Source organism: Chlamydotis macqueenii, chromosome 7 (genome assembly GCF_036417535.1).
Source record: "Chlamydotis macqueenii isolate bChlMac1 chromosome 7, bChlMac1.mat, whole genome shotgun sequence".
Lineage (NCBI taxonomy): Eukaryota > Metazoa > Chordata > Aves > Otidiformes > Otididae > Chlamydotis > Chlamydotis macqueenii.
This window is the reverse complement of record NC_141562.1, coordinates 18,244,106-18,269,547: the sequence shown is the minus strand read 5'-3', so window position 1 is coordinate 18,269,547 and position 25,442 is coordinate 18,244,106. Positions and strand designations below refer to the sequence as shown.

Below are 25,442 nucleotides of genomic sequence, written 5' to 3'. Positions count from 1 at the left end.
CAATGCGTTATGACTTTTCACAATTACAGAGTAATTCCATCAGTTAAAAAATGACTGCGCTTCAACACGCTCGTGCTGAAGGCCGCGGTGTGTTAAACGCCCTCGCTTTTCGCCCTCCGGTGGTTTCCGCAGCCGCTGTCCCGCCTCCGGCAGCTGGGGAAGCGCCGAGGGCGAGGCCTGGCCTCCCCCCACCCCCGGGCGGTGGCCCGGCCCCGCGCCGCGCAGCGCGGCTCTCGGCTTGGCTCCTGGCGGCCACCGTAGGCGCCGCGCGTCTGGCGTGCGTCCGGATGACGTGGCCGGGCGGAGCGGAAGTGGCGTCGCGGGTCGGCGTTGGTGGCGGGGCGCGGGCCGGCTCCGCGGCGGGGCCTGCTGCGAGCGCGGGGACGCCGAGGCCCGAGATGGCGGCGCCCGGGCTGCAGCTCTGCGCGGCCGCCGCGCTGCTCCTCCTCCTCCTGTGCCTGCCGCTGCGCGCCCGCGCCGACGAGCACGAACACACGGTGAGGCGGGTCCCGGCCTCCCCTGGGGGCCCCGCGGCGCTCGGCCGCAGCCCCGGCCTCCCCGCCCGCCGGCCCCGCTGCTGCCGAGGGGCGGTGGCGGCTCGGAGAGCGCGGGCGGGGCGGAGCGGGGAGCAGCGGGCCGCGGCCTGGGGTGGGGGCGGGCGGCGGCCAGGGTGGCAGACGGACGGCTGCTTTCTGGTCTTTTCCGCTCCCCGGGTTATTTTAGCCGGGCGGGCCGAGTTTGTGCGGGATCGGGTCCTGTTCTCTCTAACTGGGTGCGAGCGGGACGCTGGGCCGCGCGGGGAAGGGCTGCCGGAGTGTTCTGATCCGGGTCGGACATCCGTGTGGCGGGCGCTGCGGCGCTGGGCTGGCTGCCGCCTGTCCCACCTTTTCCTGGAGCAGATAAAAGCCTCGGCAGATATGCGGGCTCTGTTTAAAGAGGGCTGCCGGGCTGTTTGACTTGCGCTCTGTTGGAGCAGTCGTTTCTTCCGGGAGGCTGTTCGCATTTCCTTCAGAACAAAAGTCCAGCCCGGAGCGCGGTGACAGCCCGCGGTGACAGCTCTCTTCTGGGAGAGGGAGGTGTGGCGTGGGTCTGGGCTGCGGGGCCAGAGCGGGGCGGGGGGCCCCCGGGCTTGGCACGCTGACGTGGGCCCCTAGGGGAAATGCGTGCGTATAGCACTGCTGACTTGAGCGGCTCACCTTAAAGGTAGTTTTTCTAAAGTCCTTGCAATATCACCCGAAAAGAATCTCTAGGAAGTAAGTACCAGTGCTTCATCAGTTTCTGATTTTGCATGGGAGTGTTGTTTCCCGTGGCTTTTGTTGTGGGAGGGTGGAAGTCTGTCTGATGAGCTGAGATGTGATTTTGGAACAAGGCTGCTGAAAACCATCCCTGTTTCTTCACAAGTGGAGTGAATTAGAGTGTGGCTGTGCTCAAAAACAGTGTTACCTGTCAGAACTTTTGTGCTCCTGAGCAGCCTGGCTGCTAATATTAAGTACTTTCAAGGAGCAGACATTCTTTGAACTAACTTAGGTCCCGCTTTTGTTGCTGAACTGGTGTTTTAGGGTTAGGTTTCTGCTGAGGTGAGATGGTTTTCAGCGTAGCACTATGTTTATTATAAAGGCTGTTTGACTTAAGGGATTGCTGATAACTCATTTAATATTGGTAGTCTTCTGGGGGAGAAAGGATTTCATAAAGCTGTTATTGAATTTATTTTTGAACTCTCCCTTGAAAAGTGAATTCTTTTTAGGTCGTATGAATGATTACCTAAACAATTGCCAATGGAAGTCACACGTTCCTTTTGAAGAGATGTCAAATTTTGCACTTAAACTACTCAACTCTTCAAGATTATAACTCTGTCTCTTCATTTAGTATTCTCGTTCACATGGTGTCCGGTTTAGTAACATCACATGGTAGGTTAGGAATAGTTGATGTAGTAAGACAGTTACCTTTTTTTGGAAGGCCATCTCCTTGCTTAGCTATGTGAATACTTTAATATCGTACAGGAGATTGAAGTGGAAGCATTAATAGCATGAATGAAACATGAACAGGGTTTTGTAGCAGTATACTGACTTTGAGATTAAGAACCTGAAGGAAATGTTCCTTAAGTACTGCGTTTTAATGACTTTTACTTTTGAATATGATTGGTTACAGAAAGATTAATCTTCCAACTGCAGAGTGCTTTATTACATTTTGGAGACCCTGCTCACTGTTGGGGAAGTGGAGGGGAGATAGTGTATCCTGATTCAGGACTCGGTAACTTTGAAATGTAAATTTCCACTGACTTTAAGACTTGAGTCCTGGTGGTAGGAATACGCACCATTGTGAGCTGCCGTTTCCTTGTTAATGCTTTAGTGTGCAACTTCTTGTGCCCAAGCCCTTGGCAGTATCTGAGTGAAAGTGTGTTGCTACATCTTGTCACAGTTTACTTTTGACTGCCGATGTACAGGGCCGTATCTGTACTGAACATTTGGAAGTACTGGCTTAAATGTTTAATGCTCTGTGTTAGCAGGTTAATTTTTTAATTCCTTTACTGCCGCTGTAATGTGTAATGGCATACAATATTTATAAAACAATACATGTGTGCTATAGTATGTATTTTTGTATTAATATAAATTGGCTGTTAGTGTTTTTGTGTGTGTCCATTATTTTATAACTGTAGGATTGCAAAAACAAATGTTATAAAAGGTAATTGTGAGAGGAGTCTGCACAAAGCTCTAGGACTATAAGTACTAAGTGTTCCTGGAGATAACAAGTATGGATAGCTTCATTGGATCAACAGCTAAATCCTCTGTCTCAAATTTGGATTAGTCTATAAAAACAGTGTCTGCATTTCTTTAGGGGAAGAATGATACAAATACAATTATAAGATGAAGACTTGGGTGTTTAAAATCAATAGTAAGTGAAGAGAAATTGGGATGTGACATAGCATTTAAAATCTCCGTTATCAAAATACAGTGTGGCAGAATAACTTCAGACCACAACAGAGCAATTTATGAGAAACTAACTGAAAACTTGTCTGCTGATTCTTTAACTTATTTTTATGCTTCAGAGTGCGTAATGTGCCTGCTTTTTGCCTGTATTCTGATACTTGCGCTGTTTTTTGACAGTTGGCCTTTTACTTGTGGAAGTGATAGTGTAGATGAGATGTCAGTGGCCTTATCACAGTGTATGCTGATCCTGCAGAAGCAGGGTTAGTAGCCTCCTGCCTGGCCTTTACTTTCACATCTTCTGTTGCTAGACTTGTTGGAGTTGGATGATAAAATAGACAAACCGTAAAAATATTCTGAAATATCCTGGGGTTTTCGTTGTCGAGGAATGGTCTAGGGAGTAGGTAGCATTTTAATTTTAACATTGCTTCAGCTTAATTGTTAGTGCTTCGTAAGAATGGAAATACATGACAAACATTGAAAAACAAAGAAAACCCAGCCTATACTGTGTAGCACAAATCCTAATTTTAATGACTGAGAAAAACATTTTTGTTTGACCTTTAGGCTGATGAAGTATGTTAAAGCAGTGAGCCTGTAAAGCTTGTTTAAAATTAATCCATAAAACTGTGAAATTTGTGTGGTGTCTGTAAATTGTCAGTTAGAGAAACACTGCAGAAAACATCTCAGTGCGTGTAAAATACCTCAGCATACAAAGCTGTGTGCAGACGAGCAGCCTGATTCCTTTTTGAAGTTCTCGTGGTTCCATTTTGAAGAGGTGAAATAAATGTCACAGAAGCAGGACATGGTGTGCCCGAGCAACCTTGTGCATCTAGGAAGTGAACAGCAAAAGGGCTGCTTGTTCAATAGTTCAGACTGTGCTGCCAGTACAGTTCTAGCCACGTTTTGATGAGGCCTACAATTCAGAGAGAAATGAAGAGATGTTACTAGAAATAGCCTGCTTTATCCGAGGGAGAGCATGAGGCTGAAATCCACAGTTTAATAGACTGTGGATGTGAGCTGCAAACATTGAGTATTATCACAGTGCTTGATAGACACAATATCTGTAAGGTACCGCAGACTAGAAGCCTAGGATAGTGCTTGCTGGTTGAGTCTTACTTGCTGCCTCTCTTATTTCCTATCCTGCTTCTGCAGCTTTGCTCTGTCAGTAACAGATAACGGTGGTCCTTTTCCCCCTGAAAGATATGCTGGTGTTCAAGGAACTGCATTGTGGAAAGCCTCACTTCAAACTTCAAATTGATTGCTTTCTGGAAGAAACTATCTTGATTTGAATTTATTTTGCTGAGTCATCACATAACATTTGGTAGTTGTGCCTCTATCATTTTTGCAAAGTGTTCTCGTGATTTAAAAAAATATATCAACAACCTGCCAGTCTCATATCCTTTTCTGCAGCCTTTCATATATTGAGTTAATTTAGCCTTAATTGTTTCGTAGAATAGTTTATTTCTAGGGCTACCATGCTAATTTCTATGGTTATGCAAAGAGAACATTAAGTTACTTTCCACATCACAAGCGCCCTGCTGGGTCACAGGAAAGAAAGATGCATGTACTGTGGTGAAGAGAGCCTTGGTATTGCTGTGCTGGAGCAGTTCTTAAACCCTACAGGTGTATGGAAATTGGATTAGAATGGTAGTGTTGCCTTGTTGCTGATATAGATGGGTTTAATGTGATTTTAGCTTGCATGTGCGCAACATCTCTGTAGCCCAGTGCTCCAAACAGGCAGTGCGACCATATTGTGCTGCTTTGGAACAGATGTCTCCAGCTATGATGAAGGTTGTAGCTGACACGTGGTTGCACCTGAGGCACCACCTGGGTGACAATTATGGAAAAAAGTTTCTGAAGGTTTTCCTCCCATTAATCAGATTGTACCAGCATATGGTAGGTAACTTTTGTCGATGCTGAGACTTCTTCAGGCTGTGATTTTCAAATGTGATTTTGCACAGTTGAAGTAGATCATTGTGTACTCCATCTAGTTACTGAAATTACTGAGCTGATACTAAGTTTAGTGTAGAAAAAGATGCAAAGCCAAACTTTCTAGGCTTACAGAAAAAGTAATAAATTTTTAATGAATTACAGTAAGTGAAAGGTATGAAGAACAAAAAATAATTTCTGAAGTAGCAGTACCTCAGTACAGCAAAATAAGTCCTTTATGTTAGGAAGGTGTCTGGTACTTGTTTTCGTAAAGGATGAAGATAAAATCGCATTGAGTATAAGTGTAGCTCTAGATATTAGATTTGTGTCACTCCAATTATCTGGAGTCTACTCTGTAGATTGTAAATTTGACTTCAAGTTATTGTACCATTTGTTATGTTATTTCGTCACTACTTGCCCCTGTTGCAAGCCTTGGTAGTGTAGATACAGCTGTAATACAAATATGTTTGTTTCTTCTAGAAGTCGTGTAGCAGTGATGGGTCAGATAGTGACTTAGGACCCATATCATGTGTGGAATAAGAGCAAGAAATTTTTATGTAGATCTCTTACTGTGCCAGCTATTCTTGGTTAATTTAACTTGTTGGATGTATGATGCGAATATTCTTGCACATTATAGCCAACTTCCTTTTTCGTTTGTTCTGTACCTGTATTGATAGGGAGTTCTTGATATTTTTTTTCATCTTTTCTGGGACCTGGCAAAATCTCAATGGGTCAAAGTATTTTGCCTGCTGATTAAGTAGAAGAAGATAAGGAAACTTTCACACTTACAGTTGGTTATGCAAGTTTTATATTGCTGTATAACAATTTTTGAAAGAGACCATTGGACCCTTCACATCCTGTCTTATTCTGGGTTGGTTTTGACTATTAAGTTATTGCTGACTTGTGTGCTAAGGTTAACAGAAGACAATAGGATTTTGATTTGCTCTCTTGCTTTCAGAGTTCAGAGGGTACAGTTGAATTGTTGCTCATCAGCCGGTATCAGAACAGTAAAATTCAGAATTCAGGGTTCTTTTGTTTTGTCATTTTGTCCAGTGTGTCTAAGGCAGATCAGTTCCTGATGAAATGAGAAGTTTCTTCAATATGATCTTTCTGCTGAAGATGAAAGGAAGTACTATGGAACTGAAATTTTCTTCCTGTTTTCTGTGGCTTTAAGTTCTCCACAGTTTGCAGGAGACTCTGCATATGCTGAAAGAAGATATAAAAGAGCATGACAGTAGTTGAAGCTACCACAAGACTGACAATGAATGTGCTGAAAATCTGACTGGTACTGATACAGTGTACCTGAGTGCTGTGGCTCCCTTGGAACCAGGGCATTCTTTAGGAGCTTATTTTGTGTTATCTGTCTCATAGTGTGACATTTTTGCTGGAAGGCGTGTTCCATGTTAGCCTTCTCCAAACCTAGAAGTCCTCATATAGAGGTGAGAGAACAGTTCGACAAGATGCTCTAGTTCTTTGTCTTGCCTAATAAGAATTGTTTCCTGTAAGTGTGTTGACACTGCTATTTGCTGTAGATGCTTTGATACTGTGAAGGCAGTAATGAAAAAGAAAACCCAACAAAAATAAAAACCCAAAGCACCACAGACTTGAACCCTTTGATAGCGCTGAGTTCTTGCCACCAAATTACCCTACCACGAGGGTAGGATTATGAGGATGAGGTATGTCGTGACAGGGAAACATATTTAAATGTGAAAGCTCATCTTTGTAATTGAGAATGAGCAAAACCCAATGAAAACAGGACAAAGAAGTTTCTGCTAGACACCACCACCACCCCTAAATTTAGGCTGTAGTTGCTTAAGCTGGATTTCTTACTACAGCCATCTTAATTTTGGGAGGACACTGAGAGCACCTGATGGACTGCAAATTGCCGTGACTAGGGACTTGCTGATTGTGAGTGAGGTATAGCCCGGGATGGTTGAGGTGCTGTGTTAATTTATGTAGTTCTCTGAACAGATATCCTTTGTGATGTTCTGGGATGGTTGTGAGAAAAGAGAAAGTGATAAATATAGTCTGAATTCTTCACTTATGTTTGGTTTGGTCCGTTTTCTTTCCAGAGCAGAAAGATGGCATCTTGGAGTCATTGTGGGAAAAACTTGTAGGCCCTGAAGGAAAGCTAAGCATCATGCGGATAAGAGACATCTTAAGCAAAGATCAAATTTGTTATTGTAGATGTTGTAATTACAATGTAGTTACATTATTAGATCAGAAAATGTGAAAGGTTTTGAATAATATGTTCTTAAGGAGTTGTCTTCTGTCACTTGAAGGGATCTGGTATAGTTCCAAAAATGCAGAGGTCCCAACTCAGTGCGAGGCAGGTCAGAAACAAGAAGCCGAGTAAAGCGGTGGTCAGTGCTTTCTTTATTCAGGCACTGTCAAAGGTGAATTCACAGATGTAAGGATGTTGTCATATTCTGTTACTGCAGGTTGAACAGAGACATACCTTGGTTCACGTGTAAGCTTTTGCATTACAAGCAGTAATGCTAAAGTGGGCTCTTGACAAGACCGTTTGGAGAAAGAGCTGAAAATATGTTCTGCAGCTGTTAGAGGAAGAAATAGAAGACGTGCTAGGCATAACAGTCTAGAAGGAGACAGGAACCAACTTGTCCCTTGCTACAATGGCAAGAGCTAGAGATTATATCGTAGTGCAGATTCCGCTATCTGCTTCTGTTGCTGGAACTGTGATTTTTCTTTCTTCCTTCTTTCCTAACTTTCTTTGAAGTTGGACAACCGTACTGCACGGTATAACCTTTCTGGTTGCTGGCAGAGATTAGGAATGTCTGCTTTCTCTTGCTGTGTTGTTTAGTCTTTCTTTGCTTCTTCATTGGCATTCTTTACCTGTCAGAAGTGTTCCGAAGTGTGTGCTTTGCGAACGGGCAGGTTTGTGAAGCTGCTTATCTCTGCTGCAACTCAGAATTAAATTACTAAAATATTTAAAGTTTTGTGCTGGATATTACTCACTTAAGACGCTGGCATGACCCTTGTGCATCTTTGTTTGAAAAAAAAAAAAAAAAAAAAAGACAAGTGATGAGACAAGTGATGAGACTTGTACTTGAGATGACATGTTAGTTTAAAGGGATTAAATTATTTCCCAAAGCGTGTTTGGTTAATCCTTGAGTTTAACTTCTAAACATCTAATCTGAAAGATTTATTGCATTCCACATGTAGCTAATTATTTCCGAGTTAACCTGCTGCTATGACTGTGGTTATTCAGAATAAATGGAGTTGAAGAACCTTTGTTCATTTTTTAGAAAGGGAGGTGCAGAACTGTATTGAGTATTTCAGCTGTGTGCCGTGAAATAGTTACAGCTAATTAACATTTGACTTACTTTTCCTCTCCAATATGTTCTGTGTTTGTGTATTGATCTTAAAGTAGTACTTTATTCTCCTATACTTAAAAAAATAATTGGGGTTTATATGGTGATTGCACCTACAGATGTGTACAGTTATAATGGGGCAGTTTTTCTGCCTTAAAAGTTAGATCACTGTCTCTCCTAACCTGTTGAAATTGTAGTAGGTGAAGGAGTTGTGTTGGGTGAGAGGCTTTGTATTAACCAGCAAACCCGATATCTCATCCAGATTAGTGCAAGTAATGATTTCAAATAACTTACTTCTCCTGAATTTGTGCAATATTTGAATACTGAGAGATGAATGGCTTTAAGGACTTCTTTTGTTGTTGAAAAGTTATGAGGACTTGAAAAAAATTACTGGCTCTTAGCCAAGGAGTAAGTTTTCCTGGCTAACAGTAGCTGTGGAAAGTGAAGGGTGGATGTTCCAAGAAAGAATTTCATGGCAGCCACCAGAGTCCTTGCTGTTCTGTTTTTTCACTGTGAGAATGTTGGAAATGCATCAAAATACATTCTGTCTGACTTTTTTTGTCTCTTGGCTACTGTAGGTATACCACAGTTGAATTTTAGTGCTTCCTGTGAGACATTGCACTCTTCTAGGAATTTCGAGTGTAACTTATACCATTATAAAAATGAAAAGGAGTTGCATTTTAGGAAAATACAGTATACCTGTCACCATGTGTAGAGTGCCTGATTTATTTGCTAAAATCTTGTTTAACAAGATGTTAGGCTGATACTGCCTTTTTCTCAGTGGAGATAAGTAGAATTTTCTTTTAACTGATGCATGTTTCCACGAAGTTTTAAAAAGCTTATTTATTTTCGAGACTTCTGCTTTTCTCCACTTCTACTCTCTGCATCTTCTGCTTCTCTGTTAAATTTGTATGAGTCTCCCTCTTCTGACAGGCTTCAGTGATATATTCTAAAAAATTGCAGGATCAACTAAGCTTGCTTTTCTGTAGGAAAGCAGGCTGAAAATCTCCTAGAATCACTGCCACCCAAAAGACAAAAATACTCGACTGTCTTTAAATATAACTGTTGCCTGTGACTGAACGATCATGCCTTGCTCGTTAATATGAATGAGAGAGTTTCTTGATATTTTTATTCCACTGGGCTTCTCATCTAACTCAATAACTTTATCTTTCAGTACCAAGATAAAGAGGAAGTTGTTTTGTGGATGAATACAGTAGGACCTTACCACAATCGCCAAGAAACATACAAATACTTCTCTCTTCCTTTCTGTGTGGGATCAAAAAAAAGCATTAGCCATTACCATGAAACCCTAGGAGAAGCACTTCAAGGAGTTGAATTGGAATTTAGTGGTCTTGACATCAAATTTAAAGGTAAGCAATTGAAAGTGCATTTAGTTACTCAAAAAAAACTCCATGAACCCTTAGGACTTGATTTTTGAACTAGAACTGAAAGTTTGCTGCTGCTAGCAACTGAGTGTATTTGGTATTGTTACTTGAAATGCCCTGCAAGGTGTCTACTACTGTTTGCCTTTCAGTTTACAGTAAAATTTTCATCTATTTGCTCTTTAAGGATGATGCTTGCAGCAGATACATGCTTCTGAAGTAACTGGTAACATTTTATAAAGAAAAACTAAGCTTTCTGTGTATGAATGATTAAAAGTGTGTTTACTGGAATTAATATTCTGGTTTTATCAATTCTGAAGATGTATTTTTTTTCCTATTATGTTGAATAGTCTGTAGTCTGATGTAGTTTAGCTTTTAGAGTATTTTCTGCCATTTCTGAGGGAAATATGCAGAAGCAGAGCATTGGACAAATCCATTCTGTGAATACACTCTCAAAGGCTTCTGTGAAATACTTTATTAATGGGGAAATTAATGAGTTTCTCTTTCAGTAATTCTTTAATCTAACACTTAGAGATACTTAACATCTGTTTTCTTAAACAAAAATTAGTACAACTTGGGTACTATTGAACCTCCAGCTTCTCAATACATAGAAATCGATACCATTCCTATTTTGAGAGAATTCTCTTGGAATTCAGAAGTACAGGGAGCCAAAGCCATCCTGGACTAACATGAATTCAGAATGGTGGAAAAGTGCTGTGGTTTTTGTACCTTGTGATTATTTTGATTTTGATTATGTCCCTGCCATATTAGTTTATCTCGTGTCTTCTGTAGTTCTTTACAAGAGATAAACCTGTTTTCTTTAGGTCTTATTTTACTTTCAGCTTAGGAGTTTCATATTCTGATTCATGAATCAGATGTTGATTGTGTTGATGTTTTGACACAGAAAGCTTTAGATTTTCTCTATTATAAGTATTATTTATTGTGAAAAATTGAGTGCAATTTCTTGAGAGTTTAAGGTCTGGTATTCATGCTATTTTTTGTGCCTGTCTTTTTTGCACTTCTAATTGGTTTATCGGTGCATACCAGGTATGTAGTTGCAATATTGGGATATATTCTTCCAGACAGACTGGGTGTGATGTCGTTCAAAATAGGCTTTGAATGGATGTGGAACAATAGAGATTTCAAAAAGAATGAGGTGTTTATGGCTTCTAAGTATAACTGATTGATATGGCAGTACATTTCCCAGCAGGTGGGGAATTCCTCTTCATCCATGTCCTTTGTTGCTTTTTAAAAATTTATTTTTTATTACTATTATTAACACATTGGTTCCCTGTGTAGATTGATAATCTGTATTGGACCTGCAGTGAATTTAACTCCAGACCAAAGTGGCTGCAGGTCAGATGTTTTCTGTAAAGCAGATGGTACATGGTAGCTGGTTGATGACTGAGTATGTGTACATGATCTGGGAAGCTGTCCATGTGCACTGCAATCTGTGTCCTCTGGATAAAAGATGAGGACAATAATCTCTTTGCTGTTAGCTGACATCCAGCAGCTTCTCTATCAGGAGGTGCTTCAGTATTTCTAGCAGTGGATCCATGAAGTGAACTCTGAATGAAAATAAATTCTATTTTACTCTCTTTAATCTGCTATTAAAAGTATAAAAATATCCTTTTATCCAAATTTCAGAGTAACAAGTATAAATTAATTGTACCAGTAGTTATTACTACTTATTTAATATTAAATTATGTGGAATTTATTGAAATCCAAATCCCCCGATATACAGGATTTTAAAGTAAAGTATCTGAGATAAATTTTTTACGTGCTTAAAAGCTGTCATAAACCCAGTACAATTTATATCCAGTGCATGTAAGAAAATTTAAATTTCATAGACCAACACTTAAAATTTAGCATTCATATAAAGAATTATTTTCCAATTTGGTTGTTGAAATGTGATGGTAGTTCAGTTTTTTGGTGACTCATTAATGGTAGATCTTGTTCTTGGCTGAAGTAATGTTCACTTTTTAAAAAACTAGTTGTAACTGTATTATATCACTGAAATTTTATTTTTTTGGGTAATGCATAAATTTTATCTCATTGTGGTTCATCTGTGTTTCCACCTCTGCACCAGTGGTCCAGAAGCTGCCATAATGAAAGGGAAACAGAGTTGTTGGTGGTTTCTGGTTTGGTTGGGTTTTTTTCCCCTAACACATAGAAGCTTATGTTTTGGCACCAATAGATTAAAAAAGGTAGGGCTTCAAGGAGTGTCGAGTATCTAACATCTACAGCTGAAGTAATTAAGAGCTGCTCAAGTACCTTACAGTAATCATTTAGATACTTGACTACATTTAAATACCTAACCGTAGGGACCTGCTTTTCAAAATGTTGGCATGACCATCTGAAAGACTTGTACAGATTTTCTTCATGAATATGTGAATCACATCTAAATTCTGAGTTAACAGTTAATCATGTTTTTCCTCATGTGAGATTATGTCAAGACTAACAATTACAGGTATTTTTCCCTCTTTAAATGAGTGTCATAAGAGTTTACAAAATTAAATTAGATTTGGATTTTGTAATTTTAGACTTTTTTCCTCTGGAGCGAGTAAAAGGGAATTAGAGTTCTAATAAATCAGCTTCTGCAGTAAAAACCAGTTCCCTTCTTAACATAGTTTGACTGGACAGCAGTAGCAGGTAAGTGTGAAAGTGCATGTTCGTCATATTTGAGGAATTATTTAGGCTGCAGCTGTCAGCAACTGAAGTATTGTAGACCACGTAAGTAAAACTGTCAGTTGAATCAGTGAACATTGCCTGTGTTTTTGAAATAGAATAAAAAATTACAGCTCTGCAGACATGTATTCTGCTGAGAATGGAGGTTTGCACTTGAATGCTTATAGTGGTGACTAGTGGGGTAGATGTACAGGATATTCAAAAATCAGTGAAGTGGTGTTTCTTTTTGTATTTAAAAATGTGTTGTGTGAAAGGATACCTGCGACCATACAGGATAGATGGATTTCCCTTCTACTACAAATATGAGCAATATTGTTCTTGTATCACAGGTCTCAAATCTGTATAAATATCTTTGTGAATAAAGTAATGAATTATTAATATATACTTATATTACAATATAACTTTAAGTTTTCAACTGGCTTAATTCTCTTGTCAAGCTAAAGCTAGAGTAATAATGCTTTTTATGTAATATGTCAAGTTCTTTGTTCAAGCATTTGAATTGACATTCTGTATGTTACACCTGAGACCTAGTGAGTTACTAAACATTTTTCATATTGAGATTGTGGCAATTTCAATTAAAAAAATTAATTTTTGACATTGCCATACAATACCAATTAGAGAAGATTAATTTAAAGGGGGAAAGAATATTTTAATGTACTTGAATTTTGCGCTTATTTAGAAATGTTATTAATAATCCTACTTCTAAGTGAGAACTCCTTGCCTAAGCCTTCCTTCCTTCTGCTTCTGTAGCACCTCTAGAAAATGTGACAGCCATTCAGGATGATGTTCAGTGTTGTACTAGGAGATGGTCAGATATAATGAGCTTTTGTATGTTTGAATAAAACCTAGTTGATAGGAGAACCTAGTTCATAGGAGATTTGAAATCTGGCATAAGCACACCTGCTTTTGTAATGAGTCTTGCTTTCATGCTCTTTTAAAATTTGCTTAATGTGCTACTGAAGTTACTGAAGCTGTGTTGTATAGCAGATGTTGCCTCTTTGACATCCCTGATACAGACAGAACACAAAACATACCTCTGACTTCACACTCCTCTTGGATATGCACGCAGCCGTAACTTGAATAAGAACTCTCTAACATATGTGAAACTGTAGATGTGGTGAAGCTGTAATGAAGTAGACTTCAGCTTCCCCAGACATTGAATGCTGTTCTAAGCTGCTTTCATTTAATCGTTTAATACAGTGGACTTAAGCCTAACAACAGCTTCAGCGTTCTCAGTGGGTGGAGAAAGGAGCACTTGTCTTTATTCCTCTTGCCTTCCTTCAGTTGTTTTAGGAGGAAGTGAGAGGAACTGTACTGTGTAGTATGTCTGAGAGTCAAATCGCATACTGTATGTAAAGTCATGCCTGTTTTTTGCAAGAACTGAATGATGTTGTTTCTAATGATTCTGGTGGGGTTTTGTGTATATGCACTAGAGTAACTCATAATGTAGTTGATACACAGTTAATTGTAGTACCTCTATTATGTCTTTTGGTATTCTGAATACCAGGAATAAAATCCATAAAAATGGATTAAAATAGGGGTGTTTTTTGGTGGTATGCTGCTATCTGCAGCCTTATCAGATGTCAGTGCAGTCGTTTCACTTCAAATGATATTTCAAAGTCTTTTTTCTTTTTACAGCAGGAAAAGCCGCTATTCCTAGAGCATTAGATGCAGAATGGTTCATTTCAGTTACTTTAAAAAAACCCCAAAGAAACAAACAAAAAAAGAGGCGAATTCCAGGAATCCGAAAGCCCATGGAGTAGCTTGGTATTAAATTACAATCTGATACCAAATTTGTCTTGGTTAATAACTGCAAACAAAGGCTGCTGTATTCAGGCTATAAAATGTGAAAGGTCTCTAAACAGAGCATGTAAGTGTAGTTCATGTGATTTTTATTTCAGCAGTAGCACTTGCTCCTATCCTTGTGTTGTCCTGCAGCTGTGGTGGTACTGCTCTGTGAGGGGGTGAACCAGTTAGGGGAGAGCCACCTAAAACCAGCCTGGCCCCCATAGCACTTCCCTGCGTCAGGCTTCTGTGCTCCAGGGCTAGGGAATGATTCATTTAACAGCCTCTGCCAGTTTCTTTTTTACCTTTATTTTAATTCACAGTATATTTTTGTTTGACCTTTGTGTATTGAACAATCCCTTATGAATTAAAAAAGTTAACATTAGAAGGGTGTTATCCTTTCATTGAGTGTACTGTGAAACTGCTGGAGAGTGACAATAAAGGGCTAAGTATTTTGGAAAGAATTAATTCCTACTTAGCAACAAATCCAGAAGATAGGGATTCTGATTTTCTTTTAATTAATGTCAAGATGAATCAAAGAAATCTGTTAAAATGGAAAAAGTGCCAAGTAGAGGCATTTTGGTGCGGGGGAACATAGTCCAAAAAGTATAGGATCCAGCTCACTAGAAGCATAAATGCAAACTGAGGCCTGAATTTGCAAGTCTGTGTTTCAGCTGTGGTGCCAGCTTTAATGGCTTCCTTCTCCTGAGTGTACCATGGACCAGTGCAGGTCCTGAAGATGTAATCTATGGTCTAAAAATCTTCTTGGGGTACTTGTTGACTTGAATGGTTTTGTTATTATCTTTTTTTTTTTTTTCCCCCAGCAGAAGTCAGTTTGAATTTTTTTTTTTAAAGTGAAAAAAATGAAGTTTAGAATGCATTCACTCGTTAGGTCTTGGAAGAAACAAAAGTAGAAAATACTAAAGTTTTCATAAGAAATAGGAGAAAAAGATGCATCTATTCCAGAATAGCCAGGGGCACTGTGTTCTTCAGGGCTACAGCAAATCCCTGCAGCTATGCAGGACTGCTGTTTGCTGGTTTCTTACTGCCTTGCTTCACCAGGCTTTGCTTCAGTTTTGCTTGACCAGACATACTGTGCATATTTTCATTTTGACAAATTGTCATTATCAGAGAAATAATGTTTTTTTTTTGTTGGAAATAACTCTGCTTGCCAGTGCTTTTTCTGTGCAGGATATTTGATTTCCTTTTCAAGCTTTATATTGTAGTTTGTGTATAGGAGAAATTAAGCTGATTTTTGATACAGATTAGAGCTGTCCTTGGGGCACAAATTAATTTTATCTGCTAGAAATGGGTCCTCAGTTCCATTGATGACAAAAAGAGGAAGGAGGGGGAGCTGAAATTGTTTATGTTCACTTTGTTTCGCTATTTGCAGAGTGAAAACATTCACTAAGAAGTGGATGGGGGGGGTTTTGTCTTTAAATCTACTGCTACCTGAATTCTTGTAAATGTGAGCCCTTTTGTCTTGTTTCACTTGAAGCGGAAACATTTGTGAAGGAACTTGGGATGTGAAAAATGTGGCTGCTAACTGTGTTATGAATAGCTTTCTAGCCTGAAGAGGTGGATTTATTTTATTTCGAAATGCACTGTCTTGTGTGTTCTTTGTGTTATTTTTATTTTCATCTTCTGTCTTTTTTGTCTTGCCTTTACCATGACTGATTTGTTTCTTCCTTTATGGTAGTTCCTTGAAAATTACAAAGAATACAAACAGTATTCCTAGTCAGTGAGCCTGTTTGTACTAAAATAGAGAGCTAATGTCATACACAGTTTTAGGTGTTTGTCAATAAGATTGTACCTCTTGTTAGAGTAAAAGAGTTCTCATGGTCTATCCAGGTAAAGTTGCCATCAGCAAATGAATCTTAATTTTGTGTAGGTGAAGTAGCAAAAGGATACTTTGAAACCTTTCGTTATCCAGTCTGTGGGAAGTGTCTGCATGTGGACGGGTAGAATTACAAAAACAATAATAGAATTGCTTTAATGGTTCCTTTTTAAATATCCTTTTTTGTTACCTGCTTGAGGATAGCCAAGAGGAGTTACAGACTCCAGCAATGTCCATTCCTCCATTTGCTTGATTTGCCTTCACTTTGAACCAGCTCACGAATAAATCATTAACTGTGCTTTCATTTTTTGCAGATGATGTAATGCAGACTACTTACTGTGAAATTGACTTGGACAAGGGAAGAAGAGATGCATTTGTGTATGCTATCAAAAATCACTACTGGTACCAGATGTATATTGATGACTTGCCGATATGGGGTGAGTAATATTATGCATAAACAACTTAATTACAACTACAGGAGGCCTGTGCTAGTGGATTTCATGGAATAATTTAATGACTAAGCTTCATTACAAGAATCTCAGAAGTGTGTAGAACCAAAATAATACAAAGAAGTTGAAGGATTATTACATTGAAAAAACAGTTGGATGGCTTGTACTAGTGAACTGCAAAAACAATTAAATGCTCTTTTGTTTCTCAAGCAGTGATGCAATAATACCAAGTTTTAACAGTTAAATTATTTTTAATGTTCAAGTGGTAATTAGATAGGTCAGATAGAAGGTCAATGTTAGTGGACCATGTTCATGAATAACAATTTTTGTAAAAATCTTTCAATGTTTTAGCTTTATTTTGCTAGTTCTTATGGTATTAATAATGCAAGAGTTGTTTGATTTATGGTAATTTAGTGGCTTTTAAACAGTTTTGCGTGTACAATCTGTGATTATATGAAGTAGTTTTATTTTATTTGTTCTCATACAGTTCTTAAAATTGCTCTTGCTGAGTATTATTAATCTGGATTTAGACATACTTATGTCTTGAATCAAACTTTATGTGTCCTTACTGCCATTGTCTCCTAAGCTCTGTTTTTTGTCACTTCTTTGTAACCTATGATCACATACCTAGTAAAGAGTGCTCTGCAGATTGCATTTTGCACTGATAGCAGTCAGCCAAACTCCCCAAGCCCTAATCTCCTTGTTGTAGATATAAACTGAAGGGAAAAGAAAAGCATCACAATATGCTTTGTTAAGGTAAGGTCTTTGTTGCCTGTGTTCCAAGAAAGAGGTAAAAAACCCTCCAAACAAACAAACCCCCTCAACATCTACAAAAATAAAGTTCAAGCTACATGGCAGAAGTTCTTTGAGAGTTAGTATGCTGAATAATGTTACCTATAATTCATTCATTCTGACAAAGGCTCGTGTTTTAGCTCTTTTATAATTTTAATTATTTTTAGAATGTAGCTAGCTGTTGAAACATGAGCCCCAGGCAGAAATGCTAGTGTTTTATTTAATTATTGTGTATCTGTTAGTCAGGAAGACTCTTGCTTTTTTCAATGTATCTGTTTTTAAGAGATAACATTGTAATGCCTGACAGGAGATGTATTCATATATTGTATTCGTTCTTTTCAGCTGATTTGCTTAGTGTGTGTAACAGGTCTGTGACTGGGCTTGGGGTAGACACTAGTTGATCTGTGTGGCCTTTACTATACTACTTGTGCAGTTGCTGGTACACTTTTTAAAAGCACCCAGAAGTAACAGTTGTTACTATGTTGGTTTTTTTTTTGTGATTTTTGCCTTTCAGCAAAAGATCAATAAATGATTTTCTTAGACTAGTGGCAGGTACGTAGGCTTTAAACTGCCCAAGGATGATGGATGCTAAGATGACTTATTTGGAATCCTGTGTGGCTACTGAGTCTTGGAGACTTTCTTTTTTAGGACTGATTTTTCTGATCTTATTTAGGAACTTTTTTTCTCACCTCAAATACTGAAGAACAAATATATTTTCTAAATCATCTACACACAGACTAAATTTTATACTCTCAACTAAAAAATCTGTTTTGCTATGATTCCAGTGTTTCTAATGGTCTTCAGTAGCATGCTTTATAAGCACAATAAGTTGTTCCTAGTGCTACAGCTAATAAACATGTAGAATCTAGGTATCCTCCTTGAATAACATTAAGAAGCTGGTTTTGATAGTTGTTTGAAACCAGGACCTCAAGTTGTGATACTTAATAGATGACTGCAGCATTGTAAGTACTGGTAATATTATGCAAGGGTATGATCTGACATCAGGTGTGAAAGCAAACAGTGCTGAAGATTTTGGTCTATGTCTCCTGAGGGCTAGGTAAAACTAGCAGGACTGCAGATTGGTCAGTTGATATTAGCCTGGCTTTTATTAAAAAAAAAATAAAAAATTGGCTCCTGATGTCAGACTGAGAAAGGTGTGGATGTGTGGATGCACCTGAACTGATCAGACGTGTTTACCTGCGAATCTGAACAAGTCTTTCTCGTCATTATATTCCAAGCACAGTTTAGAAAGCTATGAACATAGCTTATCTGCATTAATTCCAGTTTTGATAGGTCTCTGTTGAACAAGAGGAATACTTCAAGCTCTGAGTGCTGCCTAAAACTTAAAGCTCTGAGACGTGCTGCTCACTGAACAGTTTTAATTATAAATAATTTATTTTGTGAATATGGCTTGAGTATAGCGTACATGTGGCTCCTCCAGCTTGTTGGTGTCTTTGACTTAGGCTTGCCTAGTACTTTGTAATGTGGTGGTAGAGATACTAAGGAAAACTAGTATTTTTTGCTTGATTGAGTGTCATCGCATAGCTGTTCATTTCAGTAGCTGTAATTAAAAACATTAGGGCTGCTTAAAACACACTGGAGTAAGAACTTGAGTAATTATGATACATCTCTGAGATACTCGGAATACTGAGAATTTTTTTTTTGTTTTATTAAGACAGTGTCCAGAGCTGGTTACCCTCAGCTTGCATTAAAAATATCTTGTGCTGAAATGGCTTTTTTGTTACTATGTGTAGGCTATCATGTTGATCCACTTTATTTGGATTACCTTTCCTGAGAACCCTACTAGCCAGCATGTATTGTGTGTACTGTCTCACCCAGTCCACTATATTTTTGTGTTTTGTAGCCAGATTAAACCAAAATTTTGTTCCCTAAATGCAGATAGCTAGAGTCGGGGGTTTTTTTTGTGCTACCAAAAGAAAAGTAAGTATTCTCTGAAGCATTTAAAAGAAAAGGATTCAGAGAATGTTAGTGTTTGCTGAGAATTCTAGGCAATTTCTGTTTAATTCTTTTCTTAAAGCAGACCACTTCTCTGGATTCATCCAGATGGATTTGTGGCACTTCTCCTGTCTCCTGGCAAACTTTAGTTACGTTCTTCATGGTTTTCCACCTTGGTAAGGCTTACTGATGTCAAAGTCATGTGCACAACCATTAATATTTGAAATTCTCCTTGGGAAGTCCTCCAGATATCCAGTAAGGAAGTACTCTGTTTTCACTAAAGACTAGACATAAAATAACTTTTCTTAACTGCTGATAACTAAAGGTAATGACTTCAGACTGCTGTTTGTCGACTTTGGAGGGATTACACTTTATTTTCTGACCTTAAAAAGGCTAGCAGATCTTTTAAAGTGCATTCAAATAAAATTATTCAATTTTATCTTTTTTCCTGAATTGCTCTCACAGTGGAGTGGCTAGGCTTGACTGTTTTTGTTTCAGGACATCTTCCAAAGTATATGGAGCACTGTGTTAGTTCACTCCTTCAGGTCGTGATTGATCAGAATGTCCTTAAAGTAGTCTGAAGGTCTGTATTGTCATAGTTTTGGATACTACCACGGGAACAGATGGTGTGCCAGGTGCTAGGATGTATGGTATAGGCACGAACTGGCATGTGTTTCATGTGAATGGCATATCCAAGGCAATGGTGACAAATGAGCATGAGTAAAAAACATGACAGAAAAATACCACCTTGAAAATTAGAAAGCACAGGTAATGCACAAGTGCCATTCCTTCATATACCTGCTGATTCGTGATAACCTGTTCCATATCCTTCACTGACTTATTCTCCCCCTCCCACCTACCTTTGTATATCTTGAGTACTCCTTTTGTTGCGGCTTCTGTCTTGTGATGATCTTTGGTATGATGTTCTTGATGTTAAAGATGATGTTTGTAGCCTGTGAACTTGGTGACTGCTAGACTTTACTTTTTTCATTTCCCCAGCATAGTACATTCTCTAGAATTTTTCTGTAGTAGATTAAATATTTTGCAGTAAGTTCTTGAAAAGTAAGAACTTAACCCTCGCTAATATTGAGTTCAGTTAAAGTTCTGATGCTCTAGGAGCATCTGAGTAGCTTTCCATTTGGAGGTAATAAAAATCTTCAAGTAAATGATAACTTTCTGAATTTTTCAGTGAAAGTAACAGTAGTAAAAAAAACTATCATTCTTGGCAAACATTGGAAGCTTGTGTGCAAATGAGAGCAAAAAGTATGTGTTGGGGAGTCAACTAATGAGGAATACAGGCTGGAAGTAAAATTTTTGGGAGGAAGAGAAATGAGTGAAGGGAGATGGGAAAATACAGAGGCTGGGGCTAAGTTATGTTCATGGAAGTAAATCTGTATTCAGCTAGTTGTTTATCGGGTAAGAATTCCAAATAAAACTAGAGGAACTGTTATCATATCTTCTGTTTCTTCTGCAGTGTTTGTAGCTGCATGTTTTTTTCTTTTAATGCCATTACAAAATGCTTCTTGCAGGTATCTGGAGATTGAAAGTGTAATCCACCTATTAAGTTGAAAAGAAGAGCAGGCGGTCTTCTGTGTTCTGTTTACTGTAGTTATGCTGCTTTTTTTTTGGCTGACAAAACATTTGTAATGCATATTTAAAAAAAATAACTAGAGAATATTTGAAAGGCATAACTTCAGTAGATGCTTACACTTGTTTCCTGTGCAGGTATTGTTGGAGAAGCAGATGAAAATGGAGATGATTATTACCTTTGGACTTACAAAAAACTGGAAATAGGTTACAATGGAAATAGGATTGTAGATGTCAACCTGACCAGTGAAGGAAAGGTGAAATTGGTACCAAATACAAAAATCCAGATGTCATATTCAGTAAGTAATTTGTTGATGCATCTGTAATAAGAAACTCTGCATGGTTAAATCGCTCAAAAATAGGTACCTGTATACCTACTACTATGTGTTAATACATCAGGCCATATTAGAGGAAGATCCATCTTCACTCCTCAAATATTTTTTTTTTTCATTAATGAAAAACCTTGATAGGTTTATTAAGAATAAACGTAAAATGATTGGTTTTTTTGAAACACTTCAAACAATCTGAAGCTTCTATAATCTGCAGAAAAGTGTTTTGATAGAAAAGGAAGATATCCTAAAAGATACGGAGACTAGAAGTATAGAGGAGTCCCCCGTAGGTACACATTTTCTTAATGTTTGGAGCTCTGACATTTGCATAGTAGATTTGCACTGGATTCTGAGCTAGGACCAAAATCCACTGTAAGCCTTCATACTCTGCAGGCAGTTAGTATTAAAGCTTATTTTGGTTTTGCAGTTCCAGTAGAAATTTGTCTTATTTATTTAACCTTATTTATATAACCTTATTAGTAAGGGTTTTTTTTTTTTTTTCTGAAGCCCTCTGCTGTTATATTGAATTGCTATGCTAAAAGATAATGAATAAACAATATTTGCTGATCTGAGAGAACAAATTAAATTTTTCAGATTTCCTCCATATTTTTTTGATATTACTTAAATCTGTAATGGTTCACTTCTCAAATTCACTTCTCATGTTCACCACATTTGTATACTGAAACTAGTTCTTAATGCATTGCTTTTCTACAATGTGTTGTCAGTAGGTGTCAGCATAAGGTTTTACTTAAGAGAATATTTTTGCCATTAGTACATTTGTCTTCTGCTGAATAAGTTGTATAGTTTGAAGTGGCAGATGATTCATTTTTATCTGTGCTTTATAACATCACATTCACATTAATCTCCCTATTTCTACTGGCAAATTGATAGTAGAAACGTTGAGATTTTCTATTTCAAATTCCACCAGCATTGTGAAGACCATTTGCTCTGTGAATTTTGAGGTGGACAGCACTGAGTAGCTTCCAGTAATGAAAATAACATTAGGTGTTCCGTTGAAATACTTTTAGTACAGAGCTCAAGACTTACCTTTTCAATTCTATTGGCACCACTAGGCAATTGCTGGGCTGGCATGTTTGTGGTGTTTCATTCAGAGATTGTCTCTGGTACACTTGTTCTAAGCAGTGCTTCTTAGTGGCAGATGGTCTAATGAGAAATTTATCTACTTAAAAAAATGTTCAAAGCGATTAATGTTTTGAGCCACTAATCTTGAACAAGACTGTAACTTAAATTGAAGAGCATTAATATCATACCTCAAAGTGAGTAATATTTGAGTCTTGGAGTTTTTAATGTGTCTTCTCAGAACTGTTGTGAGTGATAGGAGTATTCAATCTACATTTACATGCTTTCTTTTATACTGAATAAAAACATCTACTGGAAAGGATAGTACCTTGTCATGTATTTTAAAAAGATATGTAAAAGAGGGCTGCATTTATTTCACGATCAGTAAAAATCCTATATTTCCTAATCTTAGCATGCTTTTGAAGAAATTTATTGTAGATCTGTGTTTAATTTCTGAAATTGCTTTTAAAATTAAAATGAAAACAGTCTTGCAAAAATTTTGAAAAATACTTTTTGCAACCATATTAGCACCATATAGTTCATTAGTATGATTAAATCTTCCAAATCCAAAGCAGTCCTCTGTACAGCTAGTGGAATAACTGATAGCAGTAATACACTGCTACCTTGTGATAGTATGGCCATATATGCATCCTTTTTTGGCTGGTTTCAGAGTTGTTTATTGGCAATTGAAGTGTCTAGATAGCAGAATCCTAGTGGTCTTACAGATTTTAAGCTGGAGCTTTTAGCGTGTAGCTATTAAAATTTTAATGTCTCACTTTTATGGTCCAACTTGATCCCTTTTATCCAATTCTCTTCCAGACAGCTTATATGTTAGTTTATGCCCTTTTCTTTCCTACTGGCATCTGTTTTAAGTCTGCTCTTGTATCTTCTAATTTCCCTCACTTCTACTAGGCTGCATCTTTTTTTCTTGGGAACTGTACTCAGAGAATTTAGGTATGGATTATTTCACTGAGTACCAGTCTCAGTGCATGGCAGTAAAACAGATCTCAGCTGCCATTGGGGAGCAGAAGTAGAGGGTGTTGCTCAGAGAACACTGGTAGTGTTCTCCAGAGAGAGAGCACACGCAGCACATGGAAATGTTGAGAAAAGGGAGTATGCTGTCAGAAAAAAAAAAAAAAAAAAAACAAAAAAAAAACAACTTTGGAAAAATTCCACTACTTTCTAGCATGTCATTCCTGAACATATTTAAACATGCTTTCTTTCTCTAACCTGTTTTCTGAAATTTGGGAGGGTTTTTCAAAGGTATTACCAAAAGTGACTCAAGAAAATTAATTATTTTACAAGTATCTACTGTGGGAAAAAACATCATATTTGAACTATTCTTTTGACAGAACTGAAAAATTGGATCATTTGATGGATTTTGGTTTTGGCACCTTCAATATGAGTACCTTTATGAACTCCTATAGTATGAAAAGTGTTTGCTGTATCTGACAACTAGAAGTTTGCATCTTTGGTTAGTCTTGCAGAGACAGTGAGAGCTGAGCAGTGCAAGACTGATTCTTCCTTGTTAAGCATAGACAAGATTAGGTCTGTGAGGCAAGGTGGTTGATGTTCATTCTATTCCTGACCTGTAGATACCAATCTTTAAAGACATCTGTCCGTTGTTTGTGCCAAAACCTGGGTTCATATTGAAGGAAACATCTGAAGTGGATGATTTTAGAAATATGTTTTGGACTTCTGCATGTTAGTATAGCTGAACATACTATAATGAGCGTTTCAAGTGTAAATTTTACTTTCTAGGTGAAATGGAAGAAATCGGATGTGAAATTTGAAGACCGATTTGACAAGTATCTTGATCCATCTTTCTTTCAACACAGAGTATGTATTATTCTAAGATAACCTTACAAAATATTGTTTTGAAATATTTCCTTTATTTTAGAAGATGTCATGGAATTTTTGGATGACATCTTTGAATTTTTGGATGTCCCAGATTTTCTGTAACAATGAAACAGGCAGGTCTAGAACTGTACATTTGAAATGATAATTCAGCTGCTCAGATAGGATGTCTCCAGTTTCCTAGAGTGCTTCAGTAAATGTCTGCAGGCAAGCTTCAAGCCTGTAGGTAATACAGGATAGTTCAAGTAAATATATTCATCTGATTGGAAGCAATGAACTTTCAGGACACAATTGTACAACTTGCAAGCTGAATAACTGCAAGTAGTCCTATGTACGCTTTTTACTGAAACAAGGGCAAAACAAAAAAAAAACTAGCCAAAACCAGTTGGTGATATTAGCTGTGATGGTTTAAACTAGTGGTTGTAATCTCCTTAAGGGTAGTATACAGAACTGTACTACTTTCTGAAATGAGATGTTTTGGATTCTGTTTGGAGCTTGGTGAAAACCGGATGATGTGCTTGTCAGAGGCAAAATAACACTGCTGCACATTCTGGACCTGTGCAAACCAATGGTTACTTTGGCTTTTTGGCTGTGAGCAGCTCTTTCACTACTTAAACCTCTTCTCTAGGAGGGCAGCAGTGCATCATGTTGCCTTTTCTCTACTAAGGGAGCATGTGCAGCCAGTTGTTCGGACTTTGCTGGTGCTTAACTAAGCTGTGATAACTTTATCACGAGCAAGCTTGGCTGTTGAAAAGCTTTGTGTGTGGTGTTTAACAGGCTAGTTTTAGTGGGACTTCCTACAAATGTACTATTACTTACAATATAGGTTTATTGTTACTTACTTAGTGTGCTGACAAGCTGTCCTGCTAGGCAATGATCTATCCTCATTGGAACAAATTTGAAACACATTTACAGTTCTAAACCTTAAGGATGTGTTTTCTTTTTGTAGATTCACTGGTTTTCAATTTTCAATTCTTTTATGATGGTGATCTTTCTGGTTGGCCTAGTGTCTATGATATTAATGAGAACTTTGCGAAAAGATTATGCACGATACAGCAAGGAGGAAGAAATGGATGATATGGTAAGATCTGGATTAATGCTTTTTTTTAAAATTTTTTTTTTTTTAAAAGGCTTATTGTTTTCCTCCTTGTCCATTCATTGTGTTAGCAGCTCTGAATGGCTTTCTTCAGTTGGACAGAAAAGTGCCCTATGTGTGTCTTGAAAGTGTTACTGGTTTTCCTTATAACATGCTCCTAGCTTGCAACCCAGAGTTCAGTCTGTGGTCACTGTGTTAGTGTTCATATCCACACTTAGGTTAAACGAGGTCCATTCTGAATGCGTAATAGAAGCCTGTGCATATTCCCAAGTGCTTCAGAGGATTTTAGGGACAGGGAGGGAATCTGTCAGATTTTACTGTATCATGCATTCAGGTAGTAATTTTTGTTGTCTTCATAACCATTTGAAAAGTGAACTTTTCTCCTAGATTTGATGCATTCAAGAGAGAAGACATACTTG

General features: G+C 38.1%; 1 protein-coding gene across 1 annotated transcript in view; it reads left to right on the top strand.

Moving 5' to 3' along the window:
* The first annotated feature begins 287 nt into the window (after positions 1-287).
* The window catches only part of TM9SF3 (transmembrane 9 superfamily member 3), a 49,075-nt gene continuing 23,920 nt past the window's right edge, over positions 288-25,442 (top strand). The window contains exons 1-6 of the mRNA XM_086751828.1: positions 288-497; positions 9,360-9,555; positions 16,192-16,314; positions 20,800-20,960; positions 23,832-23,909; positions 24,877-25,008. Of these exons, the coding sequence (XP_086607954.1) occupies positions 288-497; positions 9,360-9,555; positions 16,192-16,314; positions 20,800-20,960; positions 23,832-23,909; positions 24,877-25,008 (900 nt within the window). The remainder of the gene's footprint in view (positions 498-9,359; positions 9,556-16,191; positions 16,315-20,799; positions 20,961-23,831; positions 23,910-24,876; positions 25,009-25,442) is intronic.